Source organism: Pholis gunnellus, assembly GCF_910591455.1.
Source record: "Pholis gunnellus genome assembly, chromosome: 4".
In the NCBI taxonomy this organism is placed as follows: domain Eukaryota; kingdom Metazoa; phylum Chordata; class Actinopteri; order Perciformes; family Pholidae; genus Pholis; species Pholis gunnellus.
Genome location: NC_136530.1, coordinates 7486677 through 7509735, shown reverse-complemented (window position 1 = coordinate 7509735; position 23059 = coordinate 7486677). Strand labels below are relative to the sequence as shown.

Below are 23059 nucleotides of genomic sequence, written 5' to 3'. Positions count from 1 at the left end.
AAGTAAATACTTGTTTCTCCTGGCATGGTATGTTTATTACAACGTCTGCCAAACAGAACCTGTTCGTAAATTATGAAAAACAAAGGATAACCAGACTAGACATTGAAATATGTGCGAGTTATCTCCCCATCTTTGGTTCCTATTTAGTATTTTCTTCATTTTCCCACCAACAGTGTTGTGTCCCTTTCCTTTAATGCATCCCAAGGGAACACTAAAAACAATCGGCCCACTTTTCCAGCTCAACAAAATATCCCACAAGCTGAGTTCAATCACAGTAGGCAAACATGTGGGCACTGGGCAGCTCGCAATTACAGCACTGATGAGTCATTTGTATTTTTTTTTAAAACACACAGATCTCACACCTTGATGTCCTACACACCTGCAATGTCTGTCACACATTAATGAGGTTTAATTAACCACTTAATCACAGCATCAGTCAACTCCACGGCGAAAACAATGCCAGGGATGAGTATACATGAAAGCTGTTAAGATCTTTAAGGCGTCGGCATGTTGACGAGAACAGAGTGTGCCTACGCACCACCTACAGTACAAACATGCATGTGTGTGCACGCATGTGCGTCGATAAGTGACAGTGCGAGATGTACCGAGGGGAAGAGAAGGACAAAAAAAATGGGAGGTGTTTCAGCAGGTGAAACGCAAATACTGAGGAAAGAGGGGGAGAGTGTGAAGAGAGAGAGAGATCCGAGTTAAATAGACTGAAGAGGTTGAAGGGAAAAAAGACAAGATGGATGGAGAGATAATATGGGTTAGACTAGCAAGTGAGAAAGTCGGAAATATACCGAAAAGAGCAGGAGAGGACAGAATGTGTTTTGAAGGGAGATGGAAATAAGAGGGAGGAGAAAAGGGAAAAGGAGAAAGGGAACAAGCGAAAGGAACAAAAAAAAAGGAGATAGTAGAGGGGCTGTGGCCTCATTGTTCCTCTTTCTAACAAGCTGCTCTCAATCTGTCGGCCAGATCCCCCTCGTAGAGCACAGACAGCCACACACACACACTCAGCCCTTTTCCTTTACACACACACACACTCATCCTAACAAAGATGCACACACACATTCCGTCTTGCCCGCACATACACACTTTCTCACACAAAAAAACATGATTAAACACACACACACCCCTCCTCTTTCACAACTCACACACATACCAATTACTCTTCACAGGGGGGGAAAAAAAGAGCACCATGGCCATTTTATAAAGGAGGAAGAAAGTCCTCCTCCTCCTCCTCCTCCTCCTCCTCCTCCTCCTCCTCCTCCTCCTCCTCCTCCTCCTCCTCCTCCTCCTCCTCCTCCTCCTCCTCCTCCTCCTCCTCCTCCTCCTCCTCCTCCTCCTCCTCAGGAGATAGGGCATCTTCCTCTCAAATAGAGGCATGGATGAGGCAAGGGGGAAACTTGGTTTTATTTAGTGATGTTCAAAGAGAAGAAGAGAATTTTTGTTTTAGGGAGAGGAAACCACCGTCTCTGCTGGCTGAGCCACTAATGGCCAGAACAACTCCAGACTTCTGGTTAGGTTTGTTGTTATGATGATTCACACCAGACTAGACTGGACGCACTATGGCAGATGTCTCAAAAACAATGGCAAAGCATCGATTCCATCCCAGCATACATAACCTCTGTCCTACTCCTTACTCGCGATGGGACGATATAAGATTTTAGTAAGACTCTAAATAAATGAATCGTGATGAATATTATCATTATGATATTAAGATGCAGTGATTATCATGTAAGGGAGCAGAATCAAACAATGTTGCTTTATTATTTAATGTGTTTATCTTGTATTTACACAGGGGCACCATATGATTTATGGTTACCTTATAGAAAGTTGTTTGTTTATTTGCACTAATAAAAGGATGTGTCCCATCTGTGATGCAGTAAAATGATTTGTTTCTTAACTAGTTACGGTTTAAGAGTTTTAAGCATATTTTGATAATTATTGGGATAATATTGTGAATCGCAATTATTTTGGCAAGGATTATCAACATGAAATGTATGCGTGTCGTCCCATGTCTACTCTCTATATTTCCTATCAACCATTGCTATTAGTCTGTCTTAACTCCTGATCGAGCAAACAGCTGAGCCGGCTTTAAAGCGAGAGGTCAGGTCGTCGAGCTGACCTGCTGACCTCTGGGAATGGATCTAGGCTGGGAGCCTCACCTGATAATCGTACACTCAGTTATTCCCTCCCTCTCGGCCGTGTCCTGGCTTGAAAGCAAACAAGAGACATGCCGTCTGCCCTTGAACAAAGCTTACATGGACTAAAAATTGCTGTTACGCAATTACAGACTGAATCTATGTGGCTCATACAAAGTCAGGTGCTGTAAAAATGGGGAAGGATTGCATGAGGTCGGGAAGCATGAGGAAGGGAAGATTTTCTCTGATCTGATTAGAGATCATCAGATGATTACTCCTCTGTTTGGATAAATCAGTGGGGAAGTGTTTAATGGCCCCCGAACAGCCCGGCGTTGTTTGTAACTGAACAGATCACAACCTGAGAGCCAGTTAAGAAAGCTAAAGGCTAAAGTTAGAGGGGGTTTAAGGCCACTTATTGCAGAAGCTGAATGAGGAAAAACCCAGATAGGACCCTGTCACCTCAGATGTATGTGCACGCACACGCACACGTTCAGATCACACTAATCTCTCTCTTAGCCCTGGAAGGCCTAAGTCGATTGCAATGATTAAATGAGGACCTGATGATGAGGGAACGAGAGCGAGAGAGAGAGAGAGAGACAGAGTGTGAGTGAACGAGTCATTTATGGGAATACAAATTATTTAAAAATCTAACCTCACATCCCTTCAATGGGATAGGATAGGAAACAATCCAATAAGGATGTTTAAAATGCTAACTGGATGACAGCTCAACACCAAGCACAGCACTGTGCTGGCAGCAGAGCAGATCAGGTTATAGACTCCGCCAACATATCATATCCAAGGTGACATGCAACTAAACCCACGAACGCAAAGACACGTACACGAATGTGAAAACGAACGTACACTCGTGGAAAAACTGCATCTGTGCACACATTAAATTCTGATGTGAAGGGACCATTAACAGTGTGGCATTCCCTGAATGAAATCATTCCTGTTTTCATTTGCGTAACCACTAATTACACCGCAAGCAACAAACCACTATGACCTCACATCCTTGCTCTAACCCCCCCCACCCTAAAACACACATGCATACACAAACACACACACACACACACACACACACAGACGAGACTACACGCCCACACATGCCCACTACAAACACTAAGTGGATGTGTGCACGACGCAGTTTCCGCAAGAATTTACAAGCACACATGCACTTTATTGTGTCACACATGGCTGTAGCTCCTACGTCAAATATCGATGGGAATCCGCAAGATTTGTCTCGATCCTCACTGGCCACACTGACCCACAGAGTGATACATGATTTGCTAATGGAGCTGAAATGGGGCCATCAGCGTTATTATGTGGTCGTGTGACCATAAGAATATTCGGTTCACTTAAAAAGAACACTCCTCTGTCTTCTTCGTACGTCTGCATGGGACGGGAAGAGAAACGGATTCCTCTTGGATGACCGCTTATATTCTCTTCTTCTTCTAAAATGTTCACAACTCTTATACACAAAGCTCCCACTACTTAATGGTTGCCACGTTCTTGTTTCTTATCTGCCATATTGCGTTCACTACAAATCATGAACACCGATTGTGCCGAATGTTTGGCCAGAGAATCTGACATAATGACGATGCTAACCATCCGTAATGTTTATCATCAGCAGCATTAAACGCAAGGTAAAGCTGGGGCTGATGGGAAACTATGGCCTGTGGGCCACATGTGGCCGCGTCCCTTTTTTTTTTTTTTTAAATGGCCTGCATTCTTTTTTTTCTAAAGAAGCTAGAATATTGCCTGAGCATATTTATTATAAATAAACTAAACTGCATGTACATTACACATCCTAGTTTAAACACTAGATGTCGACTATAATTTGTGAAATTTACCTCATTTGTTGTTACTATTAGACTTTACTATTAGCTTTACATTTTATGTTTACATCGCAAGATTTTAAGTGGGTGCTTAAAGGCCATGAACACAACTCCAATATTTGGAGTTTAAAAGTGTTTCATTCATATAAATTAAAAAGCAGCAGATATGGAAAATACTTTTTGCACTTCGGGCACACCAATAAACTACCGTACCGCAAACGTTAAACTGTTAAATAGTGTTGCGTAGTTATTTTGATAGAAAATTAATTTTCTACGACACATGTGGTTTCATACGTACTCTATAAACACAGATTTTCTTGCAGTGTAATTGGTTGAAAGCTACACTTTTACTATCGTTTGGCCCATAATTCCTTATGCAGTCTGTATATGGCCAATGATCAAAGAAGTATGGCCACCACTGTATTAAGACAGATTAAGATTTCTACCCAATGATGAATGAACATGAATCTTTGTACCAAATTTAAGGCAATCCAGCCAATAGGTGTCAAGACAAGATCCTTGTGATGGCACTAGAGGAAGTCAGGGGGATCACCAATATCATAGGGAATCATCTTTGGTAGACCTTGATTATCTTTCAATGTATTTAATCTTAATCCAGCTACAGTATATACAGATACAGATATTTCAGTCTGGAGCTGAACCGACAGATTGCCGTTCCTAGACGCCGCTAGCATGGCTAACAAAGGAACACCATGCCAAATGTTTAGATTACAGTTTCATATTTGGGTTTTTTTCCGGGGCTCTGTCTCTCTGCGTCGGTCTCCTTAAGCGAGGAAGGTGGTGTGCTGCTGCCTCCCGTCATATAGCTCGGCCCATTAGGCGGGCCACTAATTACACTGCTTAGCCACAGAGCCGATCATCAGAGTAAACACCCACCAAGCTCTCTCGCTCTCTCCCTCTCTCATTTGGCTACCACCAAGAACGCACTGACAGTAGGTCTAACTAACCCAGAACAGTATTTCTGAATGTGTATCGCTGTGTATCCACCCACACACGCGGAAAAAAAAAAAAAAAAACACACACCTCCCCATCTCTGAAGGCCATGAAACATGTCAATACACTGTCCTTTCTCAAACACGTTTGATGTGAAAGCTTCTTATATCGAATTATTCAAACATAGCTGTCAACATTCAGCGGGGATTCGCATTGTTAAACTGGCTTGCGGCGGGGAAGAAAAAGACACAGGTTGCCCCCGCCTCCTATCAAGTGGCTATCTGCTTGGCTCTGCGCTGGGGAAAAGAAAAAAAAAACACACTGGTAGTCTCTCAATGATTCCTGCACTTAAAGGGGCTGCCAGGCACCTGTTTCATTAGCACCACACATCTTTCTTTCTCAGCTTCTCAGCTCGCCCCCCCCCCCCCCCCCCCCCCCGTCCTCTCTCCTTCCTCCCGCAAGCCTCGTTATTCAAATTTCCCTGCTGTCAGCCCACATTAGCGGAGCGCCACAGTTTGCCTGTCAGCTGGCTTAATTGCTGGAGGTGCCTTCTTTTATTAGGTAACCCCCCTCAGCTCGTTTGTTCCTTCCACCGAGACACACCTCCACAACAGCTTGTGTAAACCTGAGATCCCTTCAGCCTCTTTTCCTTTGTTTTCTTCCACCTTCTCTTTCTCCTCTCTGCCTCCCTCCCTCCATCTAATCGGTGGCGGAGCAAAGCAGGCGAGCTCCTGATCGATAGCCACACTCTCACCGCTGGACAACAGTGGTGATAAAGAGCTAAAAGCATGCTGGGACTGGGTGAGTGGCGGCTGACTTCATGCTAGCTCCGAGGACAAGGAGAAGGCCTCAACTCACTCATTCATTCAAAGCACTCTCCCCACAACAGTCCGAGTCTCCTACGTAACCTTAGATTCACTGACTAGTTATGAATTTTAACAAGACCACCTCCTTGAAAGGGTTGGGCTGGTTAAAGGAGAAAGAAGGTATACGGATGAAGATTTAGGGTTAGGTGACGCTAACCCATTATACAACTAAGAAAAGGTCTTAAGTGCTTTCTTAATCGTCCGTGTAGTGTGCCAACAAATTCATTTGATACAAACAATAAACATCTCTGACTTTGCATCCGCAAACAATTAGCCTTTTGAGAGAGTCCACTGGGACAAGCAAGAGCAACAGTCCGACAGTCATAAACAAATCCAGTTCAACTATTATCCAATCCAACTTATTTGGAAGAAACCTGTCCTTTGTCCCTATAGGATTATGAAATGCAATAAAATATGTATGACCGACTGGCTAAACTACAAAAATTGAACCACCGTCCCCCCACAATGGTAGCCTTTTAACAAACCCCTCCCCCAGCCCCGGGCATTGTTCAGGATAAAATGGTTGTTAGTGGGCTCTTGGTAATATTAGGACCAATCTAACTGTGTTACAGCAAACAGGCTAATGCCACCACAATGTGTTTCTATATGCATTCAGTTTGAGTCTGAAGGACCTTTCACACAGGAAGCGGTTTGCGCTGCGCTCGCCACTGGGTTCAGTGCTCATTGAGGTGAAACCAGGCTGAACTTTGGGCACAGCGCTGGACTGTGTTGCGCTCATGCTTTGACGCAGTGAAAAGCAGTCGCAGCACCGTAGCCACGTTCCGTGTGAAAGGCCCATTAGTTTTGTGAAAATTTAAGCAGGTTAAATGTTATTTTTGACAACTTCGTTAGTATCATGACAGGCCAACAACATTAAGTGTTTCTGATTTGCATACATTTCTGTACTCGGCTCTGGTGTTTTGATTTCTTCTTCTTATCCATTCGTGTCTACAGCATAGAGTGCTGAAGGGATGATGTATTTGAACAGGCCCACATTAAAGTTAGCATCTCACTGGCTCCCTTGTCAAAAACCCAATGGGATTTTTCCATTCGGATCTGGATTATTACAGAAAATAGGCTCTGTGGCAAACACATGTTTGTGATAGCTAACGTTAAACGACGCCATTTGTGCACGAGTATAAAGAAAAAGGCTGTAAAGGTGAACAAGCCAGCGGGATGACGTTTTGTAGTCCCAATTAGCCACTTGTTAGCAAACGCCTTATTTAAAACATAATACAGACGGGGATTTTTCAAGGATCTAACCAAAAACCCATTAGAAAACGACTTTGAGACGGGAACCAAAAGTGCAAAAATGCTAACTCACTTCCTTGTTTTATGGCTCATTCCTGCAGCACACCATAGCCTGGTGTGTTTCTATCCCTGTTCCATAGCTGAAAGAACATTTAGGATTTAAGACAGACAGCCATGCCTGACCTGTCCTATACACATCTCAGATGGTATACTGTATTTGGCAAAATCCCCAAATCATCTGGGCACATAGAAGTGCCTGAAGCATTTTTTAAGATTGTTTCTATGTCCTGTATTGACACCACAGCATCATTACATCTTTGAACATAATTTGAATCTCTGGTGAGGAGTGCAGTTGATGTACTGCATTTGGTCAATACACTAGCAAGCTATAAACATGTATGTTAACCAGCTACAAAGTCTCCTGTTCACTATCCTCATTGTGAAATGTATTTAGCATAATTCTTAATAGTCTTAAATAACTATACATTTGTTATTACGAGTCCCATGTTTATATAATATATGGGTCACATCCTTCACAGCCGGCGAGTATGCAGTGATGACAGGTTACTGCCTGCCTTGCATTTCAGAGATTAAACAGTTTGCCGGGTTGAGTGGCCCTTCGCTCCGAGGTGCAAACAAGCGCCGCCGACGGCCGGAGACTTTCTGAGGACGGGCGTCACACGTGGTACCGTTAAGTTCTGCGGAGGGTGGAAATGAAGCAGGGCCGCTGGTCTTAACATTCCACCCAGACCTGCCGCAGTCTGCTCCTCTCACCCTGGGACGCCTGCCCATACATTAAGATGTGGTTTGGAGCTCTCACAGGAACACAGCGAGGAGAGGCTGGATGAGAGGGATTGGGTTTACAGTGCAAACCACAGGCCCACAGTCTACCTCCTGCCCTGCCTTCCTGCAGTCTGCTATACTACATACACAGCTGCCGGTGTGTGTGTAATGTTTGTGTATGTGCTGTGTGTGTTTGGATAGCGGAGACTCACAAGTTCCCTTTATCACTCAAAAGGAAGTACTGAAATAATAAAAGTTACAATGCTGGATGCAATCTCATGCAAACACATAAAGACAGCAAAGTTTAAAAACGGTGGGTTTTTGGGGTCTTTACCTGCACAAATGAATGTGTGAGAATAATTAATTAAAGTGGCATACGCACATGGAGATATACTTCACATTGTGCTTAATCTGGTTTCAATGCCTGGGACGTGAATGTCAAAACACTGTCGGGGTGGGGTGCAGGGTGGCATGGCTGAGGAATGTAGATGAGGGTTAGGCAAATGAGCAGGTCTTAATTGATACTTCACACTGCTCGAGGACCAGTGTTTATGTATTTCAGTCTGCTCAAAAGCTCTCCACCTAACTCGACTAAAACAAATTAAAGCCATGCAGCATGAATTTTCAGCTCCTAACCTCACGGAGATCCATCTCAAAACACAGACAGCAAGCCAATTTCTTTGTCATTAACCATATTACCAGCCAGTACAGAGGACTTTCGGCAAAAGTGATTATCTTCTTCAATAAAAAAAAAAAAGGATGAGCTTCTAGTTTTCGGTCCATCAAATCAATAAATCAGGGGGCACGGATCACCCTCGGTATGATTGAAAATATATTTCAGAAAGCAGATTTTTTTTTTAAAACAACTAGTGGCACTTGAGAAGGGCAGACCGTTGAGTGAAGGTGTCAACAAGCCAAGCTGACTCACTCTCCCCCCTCACAGCCTGCGAGGAAGGGGACAAACAAACACACACTTGATCATCTGGGTCAACTCCACAATAGTATGGGAATTAGAAGGAGGCTCCATGTTCCTAAACTGGTGGTGGCCACCAAGGACATGAGATCCACACACAAAGACACTGAGCAAAGTTGGACTAAACCCCTACTGACAGCAATCTGCCTGACCTTCATAGATTACACACGGCGCTAATATAAAAAGGCAAAGAAGCACATGTGTTGTATACATCAGCCTATATTCTATTATACGCTATGTTATAATTCCCCTCACAAAAGGAGTCCCCGGAAATGCACAGAGAGGGTGACAAAAGACAGAACAATTTCGGCATGCACTTTCTCATTGAGGCTCAATACGGTTTTAAAAACAACCTCGTTTATCACAAACACACGTTGTATTTAATGGAGGTTCCGGATATACGACAATAGCCTCGTTCAACGCATGTAGACGGTTACATAGTAGCGTAGCGTACTTACCGGTGGTCGGTTTTGAGGAAACATTGTAGCCGCCGACTTGTGCGTCTCCGTGTGCGGTGTTTTTTTTTTTGTCCTTCTTCTTTCTCCCTTGTTGGGGCGGAAAGCTTCGTCGAGAAATACGTGCAGCCGATGTACTATTGTTGGTCTCAGAGAGGCATTTGGCCCGGTTTCAAAGGTAACGGCAAAGCTAGTCTCGGCTCGCTCATTCCTCGCCTCAAGACTCCTTTGTTCTGGGGTTATATCTCCAACCGCACACCGCACCGCACTCGACGCGTAGTGAGGACGGGGAGAGGAGAGGAGAGACACCCGGGGTCCAAGGGAGCGTTCTTCCAAGTCCTCAACTTCGCGCTTCCAGCAATTATAATATCGGAATTGGTTTCCCTCTCCGATATATCTTCGCCGTCCGTAGCATAAAGGCCAGATGGGGAGGGGAGGGGGGGGGGGGGGATGTGGTTTGCCTGTGGTTTCGGAGACGGACACACCACCGGCACATTCAATGTAGCCGCAGCCTCTTTTGTCTCGCTCGCTGGCCTGCACTCTTTTCACACAACACTCCCAGTCCCTCACTCCCCCCTTCTCTGATCCTCAATGGGACATAACATATGAGTAGCTTTCTTTAAGGAGGGGGGAGGAGACCTAAAGACACTGCTTTCCCCCCCACCGTTTGTTTTATCAAAATTAATAAACCGTGTGATGGTTTGGTGATGTTCTTTTTTTTCAAGAAAAAAATAATTGAATCCAAATCTACCATTTAAAATCCTAAATATTGGGGAGTCCAGAACACCGAGCACTCCCACAATGCTGTTCTTCAAATAGCCTGCTGATATTTGACAAGAAAACCATGGAAGTTGTTTTTCTTAGTGTTGCATGCTGATTAGAAAATCTATCCAACGAATTATCAAATGTGTATTTTATATTTTACATTGTAATCTTTTCTTTAGAAAGACGGGGTTCAGATAAATTGTTCAGTGATTGAATGAAATCTCCACGTGGGGCTCGGCCTCGGCACGGTAAACACTGGTAAAATGAGCCAATGGGTACTGAGAACACCCACGTGGGGCGTGCTGACCGTTTGCTGATTGGAAGGTATGGGCAGCACAATGCTCCGCACGTCAATCAAGCAGGCTACAACTGCTCTGTGAGGTTAACCCTTTCCTGGGTACAGGGAGTGATTGAGAGCGCGAGGAGTTGTGTGGTGGCTGTATCAAGATTCAGTGGTTTTCTTTTTTTTCCTCTCCACAAACCATCAATGCGTAGAAAAAAATCTTACATTTCCCCCAATTCGTCCTCGTTGGTGTGGGAATAAATAGACTCTGCTCTAACTTCTGCATCATCCTGCTCATTTCTAGATGTCAAAAATTAATCATGTACACAGGGAGCTGACCAAACATGGAAAGACCAAATACATCTAAATCAGAGCCGGCAGAACCCACAGAAATACAACAGGGATGATGCTGCAACGCTTGCATGGGCATATTTTGAATATGCGCATTGTTGTTACCTGGAAAAGGAGAATTATTCTGGAGAAGAAGGGAGAAATGGTGGGAAAAATTGGTATTCTGGTGGCACGACCCCTTTGGCGGGGCTCATAATTAGAGAGAGAGATATTGAAAAAGCAATTTCTGACAGTGGAAATCACAACCTGCCAGAGGTGGAGTTGGAAAATATAGATGGTGTGTGTGTGTTTGTGTGATACATGTGTGTGTGTGTGTGTGTGTGTGTGTGTGTGTGTGTGTGTGTGTGTGTGTGTGTGTGTGTGTGTGTGTGAGAAAGAGACAGAGGAAACGCAGAGGGGGAGGGAGAGAGGGAGGGAAGAAGGGAGGGAGGGAGGAGGAAGAGAATAAAGGATGAAGGACAGCAGGGGGGGTGCTGAGAAAGACGAGCCAGTAGGAGGTTTAGAGATTGAACGAGAAGGAGAGTGCACACACGGGTGATGAAAAAAATGTGTGTGTGTTTGTGCGTGTGTGTGTGTGTGTGTGTGTGCGCCTTGTGCGAGTAGGCCTATGTGTTGAGCAGACAAGTGAGGGAATGAAAAAGAGAGAGGGGTGAGGGGAGCAAGTGGGGAGGGGAGGAGAGAAAGAGGGGAAGAGAGAGAGAGAGAGAGAGAGAGAGAGAGAGAGAGAGAGAGAGAGAGAGAGAGAGAGAAAGAAAGATTTTATTGCCATTTTTTTCCCATGAATTTTAATGCACAGCGCTGGTCTCCCTCCCGGATTCTGGGATCACATTTATTAGAAGAAAAAAGGAAAAAGAAGTCATGAGGAATGCAGCGCTTTGCAGTCTGCTGCAGCACGAGGAGATGTTTCATGTTGGTGTGTGTGTGTGTGTGTGTGTGTGTGTTATGGCGGGAGTGCTTGCTGGGCTGGGCGGCGGGGTTGAGGGTGAGGGTGAGGGTGAGGAAGGGGGTGCACAGGATGTATGAGGCTGAGTTACGCTGTGCTGGGGGAGGCATAATAATGCAGATAATAGAAAATGATAAGTGAAGGACACATATTATTGCTATTGGCAGGTCAGAGGAAGGAGTGTGCTAGGGGTGTGTGTGTGTGTGTGTGTGTGTGTGTGTGTGTGTGTGTGTGTGTTGGCTGAGCTCCACTGATTAAATAAACCACAGTGTACCCGTCTCTCCTCCAGAGGCTCAGAGCCACGGGACATCAAAGTGGCCCCACAATGGGCCAGAACACAATGGTCGTAATGCTGCAGGAGCATTTTTGGTTTTAGCTCAGTGGTGTGAGGTCGTAAAGAGACAATCCCGCCAAACACATGTATGCCGAGTGCAACCAGACACATGCTCACCTACACACACCTGTCTCGAAAGAGCAAAACAGTGGAACAGTGGAACACGGGGCCCGAGGGAGCAGCAGCATCCTTTTATCGTCTCAACTTAAGGGGAACAACAGAAGCCAAACCACCGGGTATTCAAAGTACAGCGGGGAAATTATTACCAAGCAGCACAAACATCAGGTGGGAGTGGTTTTTTGAATGGAGGTGATGAAAACAAGTTCACTTCCCATGAAAACATACAAAGACGACATCATTCCGCTGTGGTTGCCCACAGCGATATCAGTGTCAAACAGTGGGCGAAGATATTAGCTGTTAATGACGCCGGACAAGGTCTGCTGGACAGATATCCGGTCAAGAAGATGAACTATCATGTCTTTTCTTTTGTTCGTTTGGAAGGCAGCGCGATGAGAGCGGTTATTACAATGTTTCGCTGGGATCAATAAGCTTCACTTGTCTGGTGCTCTCTCCGTAAACACTGGCAGTTGCAGGATTGTATGCTAAAAATCCCCTCTGTAAACGTTGAGGCGCAGAAACTCTCTCTGAAAATCAACAGAAAAATCCACAGCGGAATGCGTCAGTATTGCATTTCTTTGTACCTTGTTGTTGTTTGGCCGAGTGTTTTTGTGATGAATAAATCTAGATGAACACTTCAGTGTGTTTCCATATAGCTACTAGTAGTGACTTGATTTTGATGCATAAAATATTCCTAATCACATTGATGGTAAACATCATGTTCACAGAGTAAAGGCCTTCTCTCCAGACCTGCAATTTTTGCCACAATCACACCGGAGACCCATCGCAGTCACAGCAGGGACACCATTTTTCTCCAATAGCAGTTCAGCCTCTACAGACACGCTGCCTTTTGACGGCTGCCACTACATTTCTTTTTCTCAGCATTTTGAAAAACACCCACCTTCCAATGTTTTTATTCCATTCTCCATCGTTCAGCACCAGGCACAGTGTATCAGGTCGTACATGTATCCAGAATGTTTACCTTTTTCTCGAAAAGTTTTGGAAGAATTAAGAAAATCACTTTAAGCAGTCAAGAATAGATTTCCAAAAATAGTCCTGGAATGTAAATGAATGATCTCACAGCATGGAAGCCAAGTCAGAGAGTGGATTTCTTTCCTCTCGTTCACCTTTGTTCCACTCGACAGCAGACAGAGCTTCGGCATCCCACGGGGAGGGGAAAAGAATGATATTGGAGGAAGGTGCTTTGGTTGGGGTCATAAACTTTTGGTTTTGTGGTATCCCCATTTTCTCACCGCCACCTCTCTTCAATCTCTCCAGTGCCTCTGGGATGGGGTCGAGAGCGGCTCCTGCGTGGGCTTGAGTGACAGGAAGACAAGGCCACAATGTTGTCATGGTGGTGCCCCCCCCCCCCCCCCCCCCCCCCCCCCCCCCCCCACACACACACACACACTCGTATTCACCCCTCACTTTGCCCCCACCCCTTCCCTGTGCCTCATCAGACAAGCTGGGTGTCAGCGCAGCGACGGCACTGTGATTTATTGGTCTCTAGTCCTCTGGGACCCCCCCCCCCCCCTAACACACACACACACACACACACACACACACACACACACACACACATACATCCACACACACAATCTCAACCCCTACCTCCTCCTCCCACTCCCTCCACCACCCTCCATTTCTCCCATCCCCCCCACCCCTCCATCCATCCCCTCCCCTTCTGTCCCCTCCTGCTGTACGGCCCCTGGGGGGAAAAAAGGGTAATGACCCACATCAGCAGCAGCAATGCTCACATGCCCACACGCACGCACACACACACACACACACACACACACACACACACACACACACACACACACACACACACACACACACACACACACACACACACACACACACACACACCTCCTCATAATAAATAAATACCCTCTGTGGCACACACACGTACATGTGTGCACACATAAAACAGACGCGGACACATTTACGCCCACAGGCATGTGTATAGGAATCCAAGAGCTGTGCTGTAATGTTGTTACTCAAAAGTCTCCTCAACTGAAGGGATCAATACTGAGCCATCTACTTCTATGATTTTTGCATAATAATTCTTTTCTTTTTTGTAAACAGGGTGCTGTTTTCATCACGTCTTAACCTCGGGAAGACGTAATGTACACCTCTCCTTTTCCCCGGCATTGTTTTCTTTATGAAATGGAACAATGGGGTGATTTGTGCGTTTTGTTTCTACAGTGAAATGGAACAAGATTTCCTTTTGACTTTCCGAATACCTGTGAACGTATGAGCTTGCACAATTTGGCCATGAGATACAAAATTGCACTGCGTGGTCACAGATGGAATGATAAAGCAAGAGGACTTTCAGAAAATAGTTTCCTCATGGTGTCATATTGCAAAAAGATAACTCCACGTGTGTCGGTGGATATCCTGGACAAGGTCAATGCGACATACTGACGGTTCAGACTCTCACTTTCTGCAAGTGAGTAAAGAGCATCTTCTCAGAGGTTGATTTTGAATTCAGCCAGTCGATCCGCACTGAGGGGAGAGGGAAGAGGTTAAATCTGAGCATTGAATTGCAAATGCTACTCACAGCATTCTGCGTGTGCTGTCACTCATCTCACACAGGCGGCTGACACTCTCCTGCTAAAAAATATGCAGTCGCCGCCACAGATTTCCACTTTACATGAGTGCTGGCAAGCTGGAGAGAGCAGGTCAGGTGTTAATTTGTGTGTTAAAATAGGAAGGAGAGTACATAAATTAACTGTGCACGCAAAGGAGGACAAGATAGGAGTGGAGAGTGAATTGATCTGTTGGAATTGCTCCAAAATGAGATATGATATAAGATGAGATCCACAATTCACCGAATAAAAAATGCCTAAAACAACAACAAAAAAAGAACGTGGCTTTTCTTAATTAATATCAGGCTAACAGCGATTGACAAAAGACAGTAGAAATCAGATTTATGGTGGAGAAAATGACACTAGAAATACTGCACTTGCACCAAAATGAATATGTGGCGCTAATTAGCGACATTTGTGAGGAGTGAGATGTTAATTAATCAGACTAATTATTGCCAAGTAGGTTTAAACACACAATGAATTTATCTTGGTGTTTGGTGTATACGATACACACATTTAAGAAGTCATGAAAGTAAGAGCCAAGTACTACAAATGTCAAAAAGAATAGATATACACATAAGGAAAAATACTTGTACAATACAACTGTTTTAACAAACGAGAGTTGTAGAGTTTTTTTGCAGGATACAACTAAATAAATGAATGCATTGTTGTTGGATAGAGGCAGTAACCAGATTACATAAAGTGGGTCAGTATAATTATATCTACCTCCTAGACAAACTCCCATTATCAAAACTCAAATACTATGTTGTATCAGAGCCCCTTGTGAGGTTTCAGCTGTACACACACAGGCAACAAAGCTGGAACACTGCACTCTACTGCCACCTGCTGTTCACCGGAACTATTGCAGCCAGATCTAACTGAATAAGGCTGTCAGGGTGTGTTGGCCTCCACAGTAAACCTTTTGTCACTCCAGGGCGTAGTGCTGTACTTTAATGAAGTTATTGTCAACACGCTATGCTAATACACGTGTTTCAGTTATATACGTTTACTGGGGGAGAATAACTGGTTCTGTCAAGTGATGATCTGACTTCCAATGTCGGCTCAACCTGCTTTTCAGGAGGACATAACAACAACTTACCTGCTTACTGGCAAAAAATGGCAAAATGTTCCAATCAAACTAGTCCAGTTGGTCGAATTACAAACATCAAACTCTGACAAACAGATCTTAATTGTGCTTGCAGGTTATTGAAAAATAAATACGACTACTTTACAAGATGGTGAAAACTTTCTACAGGCTGAATGAGAGGGGCTAAATGCTGTACGGCGCCATTTTCCGGCAGCAGGCTGCAATTATACCGCTGTACCACACGGGGGCGCCAGTACACTGAAAATGCTGAGCTGTCACGAAGTCAATACATTTTCAAGCGTCAGGAAATCTTTAAGTGTGTGAAGGTTAAGTATATACATGTAGGCTGTGCTTAGTCAGCACACAGGTGCATTACATCATTTCCAACAGAGACTTATTCTCACACACAAGCGGTTAAATCAGCTACTTCCACAAATAAGAAGCCCACTGAGGGCCATGGGGGGGATATTCTAAAATAATCATAATTCAGCAATTACTGCAATAAAAATAGAGTTAAATCTTGGCTATAGCACCTTCACTGGTACCCTTCACCCATATGGTGCTTGTGGACAGAGCTGGCTACCCTGGATTGAAAGTAAATTATTTATACCACCCAGTCAGACCATAACATTTTCATATTCACACAAATATTTATTATGTAATAACTTAGATTTTCTTGGACTATCAAAGCTGCCTTATAAAATAGGCTTTTATAAGTCAAGTTGTTTATTTTTTTTATGAAAAAGGGCTTTGGGGGGTTTGGTCAACTTGCTATACATAATATTTCTCATAAACCTGATTTATCATCAGTGAGAATGTTAAGGTGGTTCAGATTGTCTTGTTAATTGCATATAAACTGTAACTTATACAAATATTATGTGATTATGTTCATACATTATCATATCAGGTGGAGGATGCAGCGCTCCTACTGCCATGAATGTTAATGCTAATAATAAGCCACGTACTATAAGCGTCTGTTTTTCTCTCTTTAACCACTTTACCGGCTTATTACTGAGGTAAATTGGGCCTTTTTTCTTCCTTTTTCTCCTCCAGTTCTATTTTTTGCTCTTCAGAACATTGTTGAATTTTTAAAAATATGAACCATCTTCTCTTTCTCCTTCTTGGCCGGCAGCTTGCACACTAACATTTTCCCTGCTTCCATTCACATTTCCCTCTTGGTCTGCAGATTTCTGGCACAGGAAGGCATCTTGTATTTTCCAGGGGAGTCCAGCTGGCTGCTGAGCAGACCCAAGCCTCCCACTTCCCCTTGTGGTCCTTCTCTCTCTCTCTCTCTGCTGCAGCTTCATCGACAACAGCCAGAGAGTCAGATGTCAGCCTGGCTCTGCTCCTGACTCTATTATATTGCTAGATATTGGAATTTTAAATCCAACTATCATGTAGCAAGAAACTTAAGAGGCCTAAAGCAATTTCCAGCACAGCTGTGAGATTTATTATCAGCAGGACAGCATGTTATCAGAAAGATAGACCACATTTGGAGTAACTATGTAAAAAGTGTTAAATAACAAGTTCAGACTGATATACAACACCCTCGGACCCCCACTGGGGTGAGTGACTGTGTACCCAATGTAGCTGATTTAGTAACTATTCAGGTCGTTTAGTTTGGGTAACACAAAAATGTAGTTAAAGTGTCATTTAGGAAAACATGTTGGTGTTTGTGGATTACCATTCCTACACTGTGAAAATGCTGAGTTAGAGCCTGCCGATGGGTTAAATCCACACACGTGTCATCTTTGGGCCTCTAAAATAATACATAACTCTCTGCAATCTAAATCTGGAAACTTAAACATAACACAACGGCATTATAAAAATGTCTTGGGTTAAACACTGTAACGTAGCTGTGTGGGGGACGCATATCTTCCTTGGCTGATGAGATGGGTGGTCTCTGCATGAGCCCCATGCATGAGCGCTTTACGGTAGGTCACTGTATATTAGTATTTTCTTGTGTAAACACAACGACAGCAACAAAGCTCCACCTTTCCTGATCATCGTTCTTGTGCATTAATAACTGCAGGCTGTATTCATCCACATGGCCTCAGCTCCGCGGTGCTGTTCCGTTTGGAATGACATCATTCCAGCCCGAAACAGAACTGTGGGCTGTTTCCCCAACAGAGGCCCTGTCACACACGGCCTCTAGCGACGCGCCCGAGGTCTGTTTACCTCTCCGTGTCGCTACTATTCCACAGCGGGACACGTTTTACCCTTGACCATGAATCTATAAAGTCTTGCATGACTTGCAGGGCTGAGGGAGAACGACGTGAAGCCCCTAGCCGAAGCGAGAGGAACGTGTGTGTGTGTGTGTGTGTGTGTGTGTGTGTGTGTGCGTGCGGAAATATATAAATCCCTCATCGGGGTCACTGGTGGTAGTGGTGAGGATGGCTAGCAGCCAGATAAGTTGCTACTGCTCTCGCTCTCTGGCCCTCTCTCTCTCTCTCTCTCTCTCTCTCTCTTGAGGCTGCCTGAAATAAATGTGCCATTATCCAGCGAGGCCCCTACAGTCGGGCCCCCGAGCACAGAACTGCTGTCCAAGACAGCATGCACAGGCCAAGAGACTGGAGACTGGATGCTGGAGCCGTGAGTGCTTTAGATACCTCCTCAGACTGTTTATTGGCCACCTCCTCTAGGACCAAATGCTGCTCCTGCCCCACTAACTTTTTCTCACTACTTTTTTTCCCCCCATTAGCGTAGAGTGAAACATCTGCAAAACACACCGGCTGTGTCAGTCGGCTGGACTGATATCTAGAAAATGAAATATGTTTTGAGAGTGCACGCACACGGCTTCATCACTCCAGCCAAGAGTCTCCTCAAGCGGTTCAGACTGAAATCCGACTTCCTCTCTGTTACATGACTCCAGACATTATCATACAGAGTAGAGTGGGATTTAAGAAGATCATTGCCTCTTGTCTCAATATATTCTTTCCTCACTTATTTCTCTATTTGTGTTGAGTTCCCTATCCTGGTCAGAGCTCAGGTGTTAAGTGGATGAATAGATCAGAGAAAATATCCTTCTCTGCAGCAATTTCATTTTCCCTGGGGATGTCTAAGCGGTCCCAAGGCAGAAGCAGGGAGATGTAATCAGTCCATCGTGTCCATGAAGGATGTTATCACTTGTCCCTAAACAATTAGAGAGAACCACGTTTTAAAACCAGGACACTAACAGAACCAGGAGTAGTGTTTGGTGGCCCGAGCTCGACATTGGACAATTACTCACTGACTCATCGCATGTAAAGCAAATTAAATATTTCCCTGGAGACAGAACTACTCCTCCAAAACCCAACAAGCTCCCCAGAATGGCGCACAGCTTTTTGTGAACAATAAAAAATATAACAATAGGGTAATTGAATTCAGTTGGGTGCAATTTGCAACCTCACTGCTAGAAGCTCCGTTAAAGATCTGCTTCAGTAATCCTGGGGAACGGAAAACAAACTGGTTAGTGGGTATTTGACAGTGTCTTGACATTCAATCTGCTGGGTCAATGTTGCCTGATGATTCCTCCTGTGGGATCACCACTGCAGCAGTTTGCACAGGGCTATCTCAGCGATACACCCTTAGCTGACTCATCGGGTAGGCATCTCACAGTACGCTCCAGCCTGCAGCATGTTACAGCGTGGTGGGACTGTAGCGATGCTGAAGTACTGGCTGCTGTTGTCTGCCACAGTGGAGGGTCTCAGCTGCCACCAACTCAAACTAGATTGTTAAGGTCAAAGGTTAGTATCCTCATCATTGATGTTGTCATGATCATCATCATCATTATCATCATCATCATCACTGTCAGACACCTCATCCTCATCTCCCTGTCTCAACCTCAGTCTCCCACAGCTGAGTGGTGTAATTAGAGTTGCAGTAAACCACTCGATCACGGGTACGGAGAGGAGATGTCGTGAAATTAATCGCAGGTTTAGGGACGCTCTGGTCTGTCATCACTTATGACAGAAGCAAAAAAAACCCATAACATCAATTTGAATAAATCCATGGATCAGTTCAGTTGTAGGTTAGTTGGCTGCTCTCGGTGAGGTAATTTTAAAAGGAAAAGGAAAATAGAACGTTGTCTAATAGGAACAAACTTCCTGGTCCATTTAAATGTAGGGGAGAACAGGGTTGGTCATCTCACGTTTTAAATTCATTTCAATCCCTCAAAAAAAATATTATCCTCAATAGATTCCCTTTCAATGTGTAATAGAAGCCTAAAGGGTCAGATAAGAATGAAATGGCCCCACTCTCCTCAAGCTTAATCTGTTCAAAAGCTATGGGCTTTTTAAATGGTCTTGTGCATTTGTTACAGCCAATCCCATCGTATGTACACTATGGGGTTGGTTGTCTGTATGTTATTTTAGGGGGGAATAAAAAAAATGGAGGCAATCTTAAAAATACATTAAAAAAAAGTTTTCTCCTGCATCGAGAGAACACAAACTGGAAAAAGTAAGAAGAAAGTATTTTTTTATCCTTATATCACAAGACAAAGAACAAAAGTACTCAACTCAGTCACTCACTATTAGTCAAAAATGTAAACGGACTGTTTCAAGTATCTCCAACTGGGCCTAACTAAGAGAAAAATGATCTAAACTTTAGCTCTATCTTAATGTTTTTGATGGTAAGACTAGTTTTGTCATAAGCAAAGCTTGTGTAATGGCCTAGAAGAGAAACACAGAAGATTACATTTATATAGATATTTAAATTTACACTAAAAGTCCTCTCACCTCAGTGTCTTACTCCTCAATTGACCCTTTGGGTGACCTCTGATCCCAATTCTGAAATACTGCCCTCTAGGGAGATCTAATGACTGTGACAACCAACCCTGTTCTCCCGTAAACAGTCGACAGCATTTGACACTATAACTGTGGAAATATGTGCTGGGTATCCTGAAGGCTGATGCTCCCTCACAATAAACATGTATACCTCCATAACTATTGGCTTGCTGTTTATATGAATTCAGGCACAAATGTACGCGGAAAGCACATACAGCAGCTATTTTGGCCCAACTTGATTGTTAAAATATGGAAGGTCAGTAGAAGCTCACTTATTGAAATGCAGTCTGTGTGACTAACACGTTGAACCTCGACAGGCTTTCATAGCAGAAATGATAAAACTCTGAACATTAAATAATTCCCTCAGCACATAATGGTTGAAGGAATTCATCAGATTTGAGTCTTGTGGGCTTAATTATAAAATAGCATACTTATACTGTTAATTCAAATTACACAAGGCCAAGACACTGGCTGACGAACCTGCATTAATAATGTTGGTATGTGTGTGAGTATGCGTGAATGTTTGAGTGTGGAATAGAAAAGGGGTTAATTAGCGTGCCTCTTTGCAGAAGCAATACTTTTTGGCGATGGAGTAGAAAGACAAACGTCTATAATAGGAAGAGAAAAACAACAGAGACTAGCTGCTCATTTCTGGAGGCATTTTAATTGCTAGAATACAGCGCCAAAGCCAAAAATGTCTCCACCGGCCTCCAGCATGAGAAAACTACAGAAGCTGCTCTCTGTGACACCTATGAATCAATGCTGCCGAATTATTGTTGAAATATTTTGATAGTGTCCTGCAGCAGTAACTTTTAAGTTGGTCTAATCTGTACAAATTCTTCTGTCCCTCACTTAACCCGCTGTGGGCTTCAGACCGCTCGGCTGCAGCCAAAGGCCCCTCGTGTAAAATCACTAAGGTGCAATTCCACCGACATTTCTGCAGCCCCTTTGACTTTTTTCAATCAATGAAAGTGTGTCCAGAGGGTCAGAAGAAGCGGAAGTTCCTGAGGCTGCAGTATTGACTGTCTTGTGTCACAAGGAGTGCGTGATTGTGGGGCACTATTAAGTGACTTTCTCAGAAACAGTTTCCCCCTTTGAGTGCTGAAAACGGGATGTAAACAGTTCCAGCTCCATTGGAAGCCGCAAGATAATAAAGTTAAATTCGACACAGGCTGAAGAAAAAGACCATCCTGTGCTTCCCATTTATCCACTTCTAATCATGTGAACCAGTTCAGCTCTCTCCAATGTCTGTTTCAGTTTTACAGCCCATTCCCCCCTGATTCCTTTCGCTTCTTATGTTGCTTCTATTTTATTTTTTCCTCTCTGTCTATTTCTACAGGGACCTCAAGGGGACAACTAACTACCCATGGCTCCCCTGATTCATCTGACTGTTTTTCCCACTAGTTTCCATCCATCTGATGATCCCACCTTAATCCAACTTCAATTTAATGTCATTCAACGGTTGAACTATTTCCTATATCTAATAGACACTCTTTAACAGTCAACATGGCCAAGAGGAAGTGGGGGAGTCATCTACGCCTCATAAAGGATGCTCAGTTAAGAATGAAAAGTTTGAACATGCCAGAGAGTAAATATTCTTTATTTCTTTCATTCTTCTCTCCCGTTTCTGGTCCTGAAATTCCAGCTTGAAACCATATAGTCATCGCCCGGAGGAACACCGACCAAAGTGGGCTATACGGTAGAGTATACAACATTCAGCGTCGTCTATACCGCAGCATCAAAATACTGGCAGTCGCGTCTTTTCTGTCACGCTTTACTGCTTCCAGTGCTGAGGTTTTCCCAAAACCGCTCCTCTCGAGAGCCACTTCTCGCCACCAGACTCCGGGTCATTCACAGAATTCCACCGCTGTGGACCGAACCGGTCAGGATTTGTGATGGTTTGCTGTGTTTGTGTCGACACTTTTGTCAGCAGAACAGACACACCACATTATTTTGATATAAACCTGGCTATTTGATAGTGGATCTGATGTATGTGTGAGATAATGCCTTTCAGATAGATCGGGTCTGTTTACCGTTTACAACCACAGGCGGATATACTGTTTAGCAACCTCAGAAAAGCTCTGGTTAGAGATCATCTCTCATAATGTAACGAGGTAAATTTACTGTTAGGCCCTCAGGATAATATATTCAGCAAGGGTATAATATGCATCTCAGGAGAAATTAAAGAGAAAGCTATGAACGCACACGTTGTAAATCACTCTGAAGAAGAAGCTAAATGGGTTAATAGTCATGTATATAAAATACCTTCATGTTTTCCATTCCCAGTTGTTTTGACAGCCCAGTAATAAACGGCCGCTCGTATGCACAACTTTCACAACGTGCAAGTGAGTAATATTGTTTTAAATGAGGGATGACAGTGGTTTTCAATACCGCTGCCAACGAAACTCCCACAAACGTTCCCATGGGTCCAGTCAGTGTTTATTTCGTTATAAATAGATGTGTTTATTTTTGTGGAGCGGCATCCATTCTCCAGCCTGGACACAGTGAGGCAGTAACCCCTCCTGAATCCTCAGCACTTGGTTTGAATTATTTTTGTCCAAAGC

General features: G+C 44.0%; 1 protein-coding gene across 1 annotated transcript in view; it reads right to left on the bottom strand.

Annotated features, from left to right (window-relative positions):
* tle2a (TLE family member 2, transcriptional corepressor a) overlaps positions 1 to 9377 on the bottom strand; it is a 38196-nt gene extending 28819 nt beyond the window's left edge. Inside the window, exon 1 of the mRNA XM_079157292.1 lies at positions 9265 to 9377. Within this exon, the coding sequence (XP_079013418.1) occupies positions 9265 to 9288 (24 nt within the window). The 5' untranslated portion in view covers positions 9289 to 9377. The remainder of the gene's footprint in view (positions 1 to 9264) is intronic.
* Positions 9378 to 23059: the final 13682 nt, after the last annotated feature.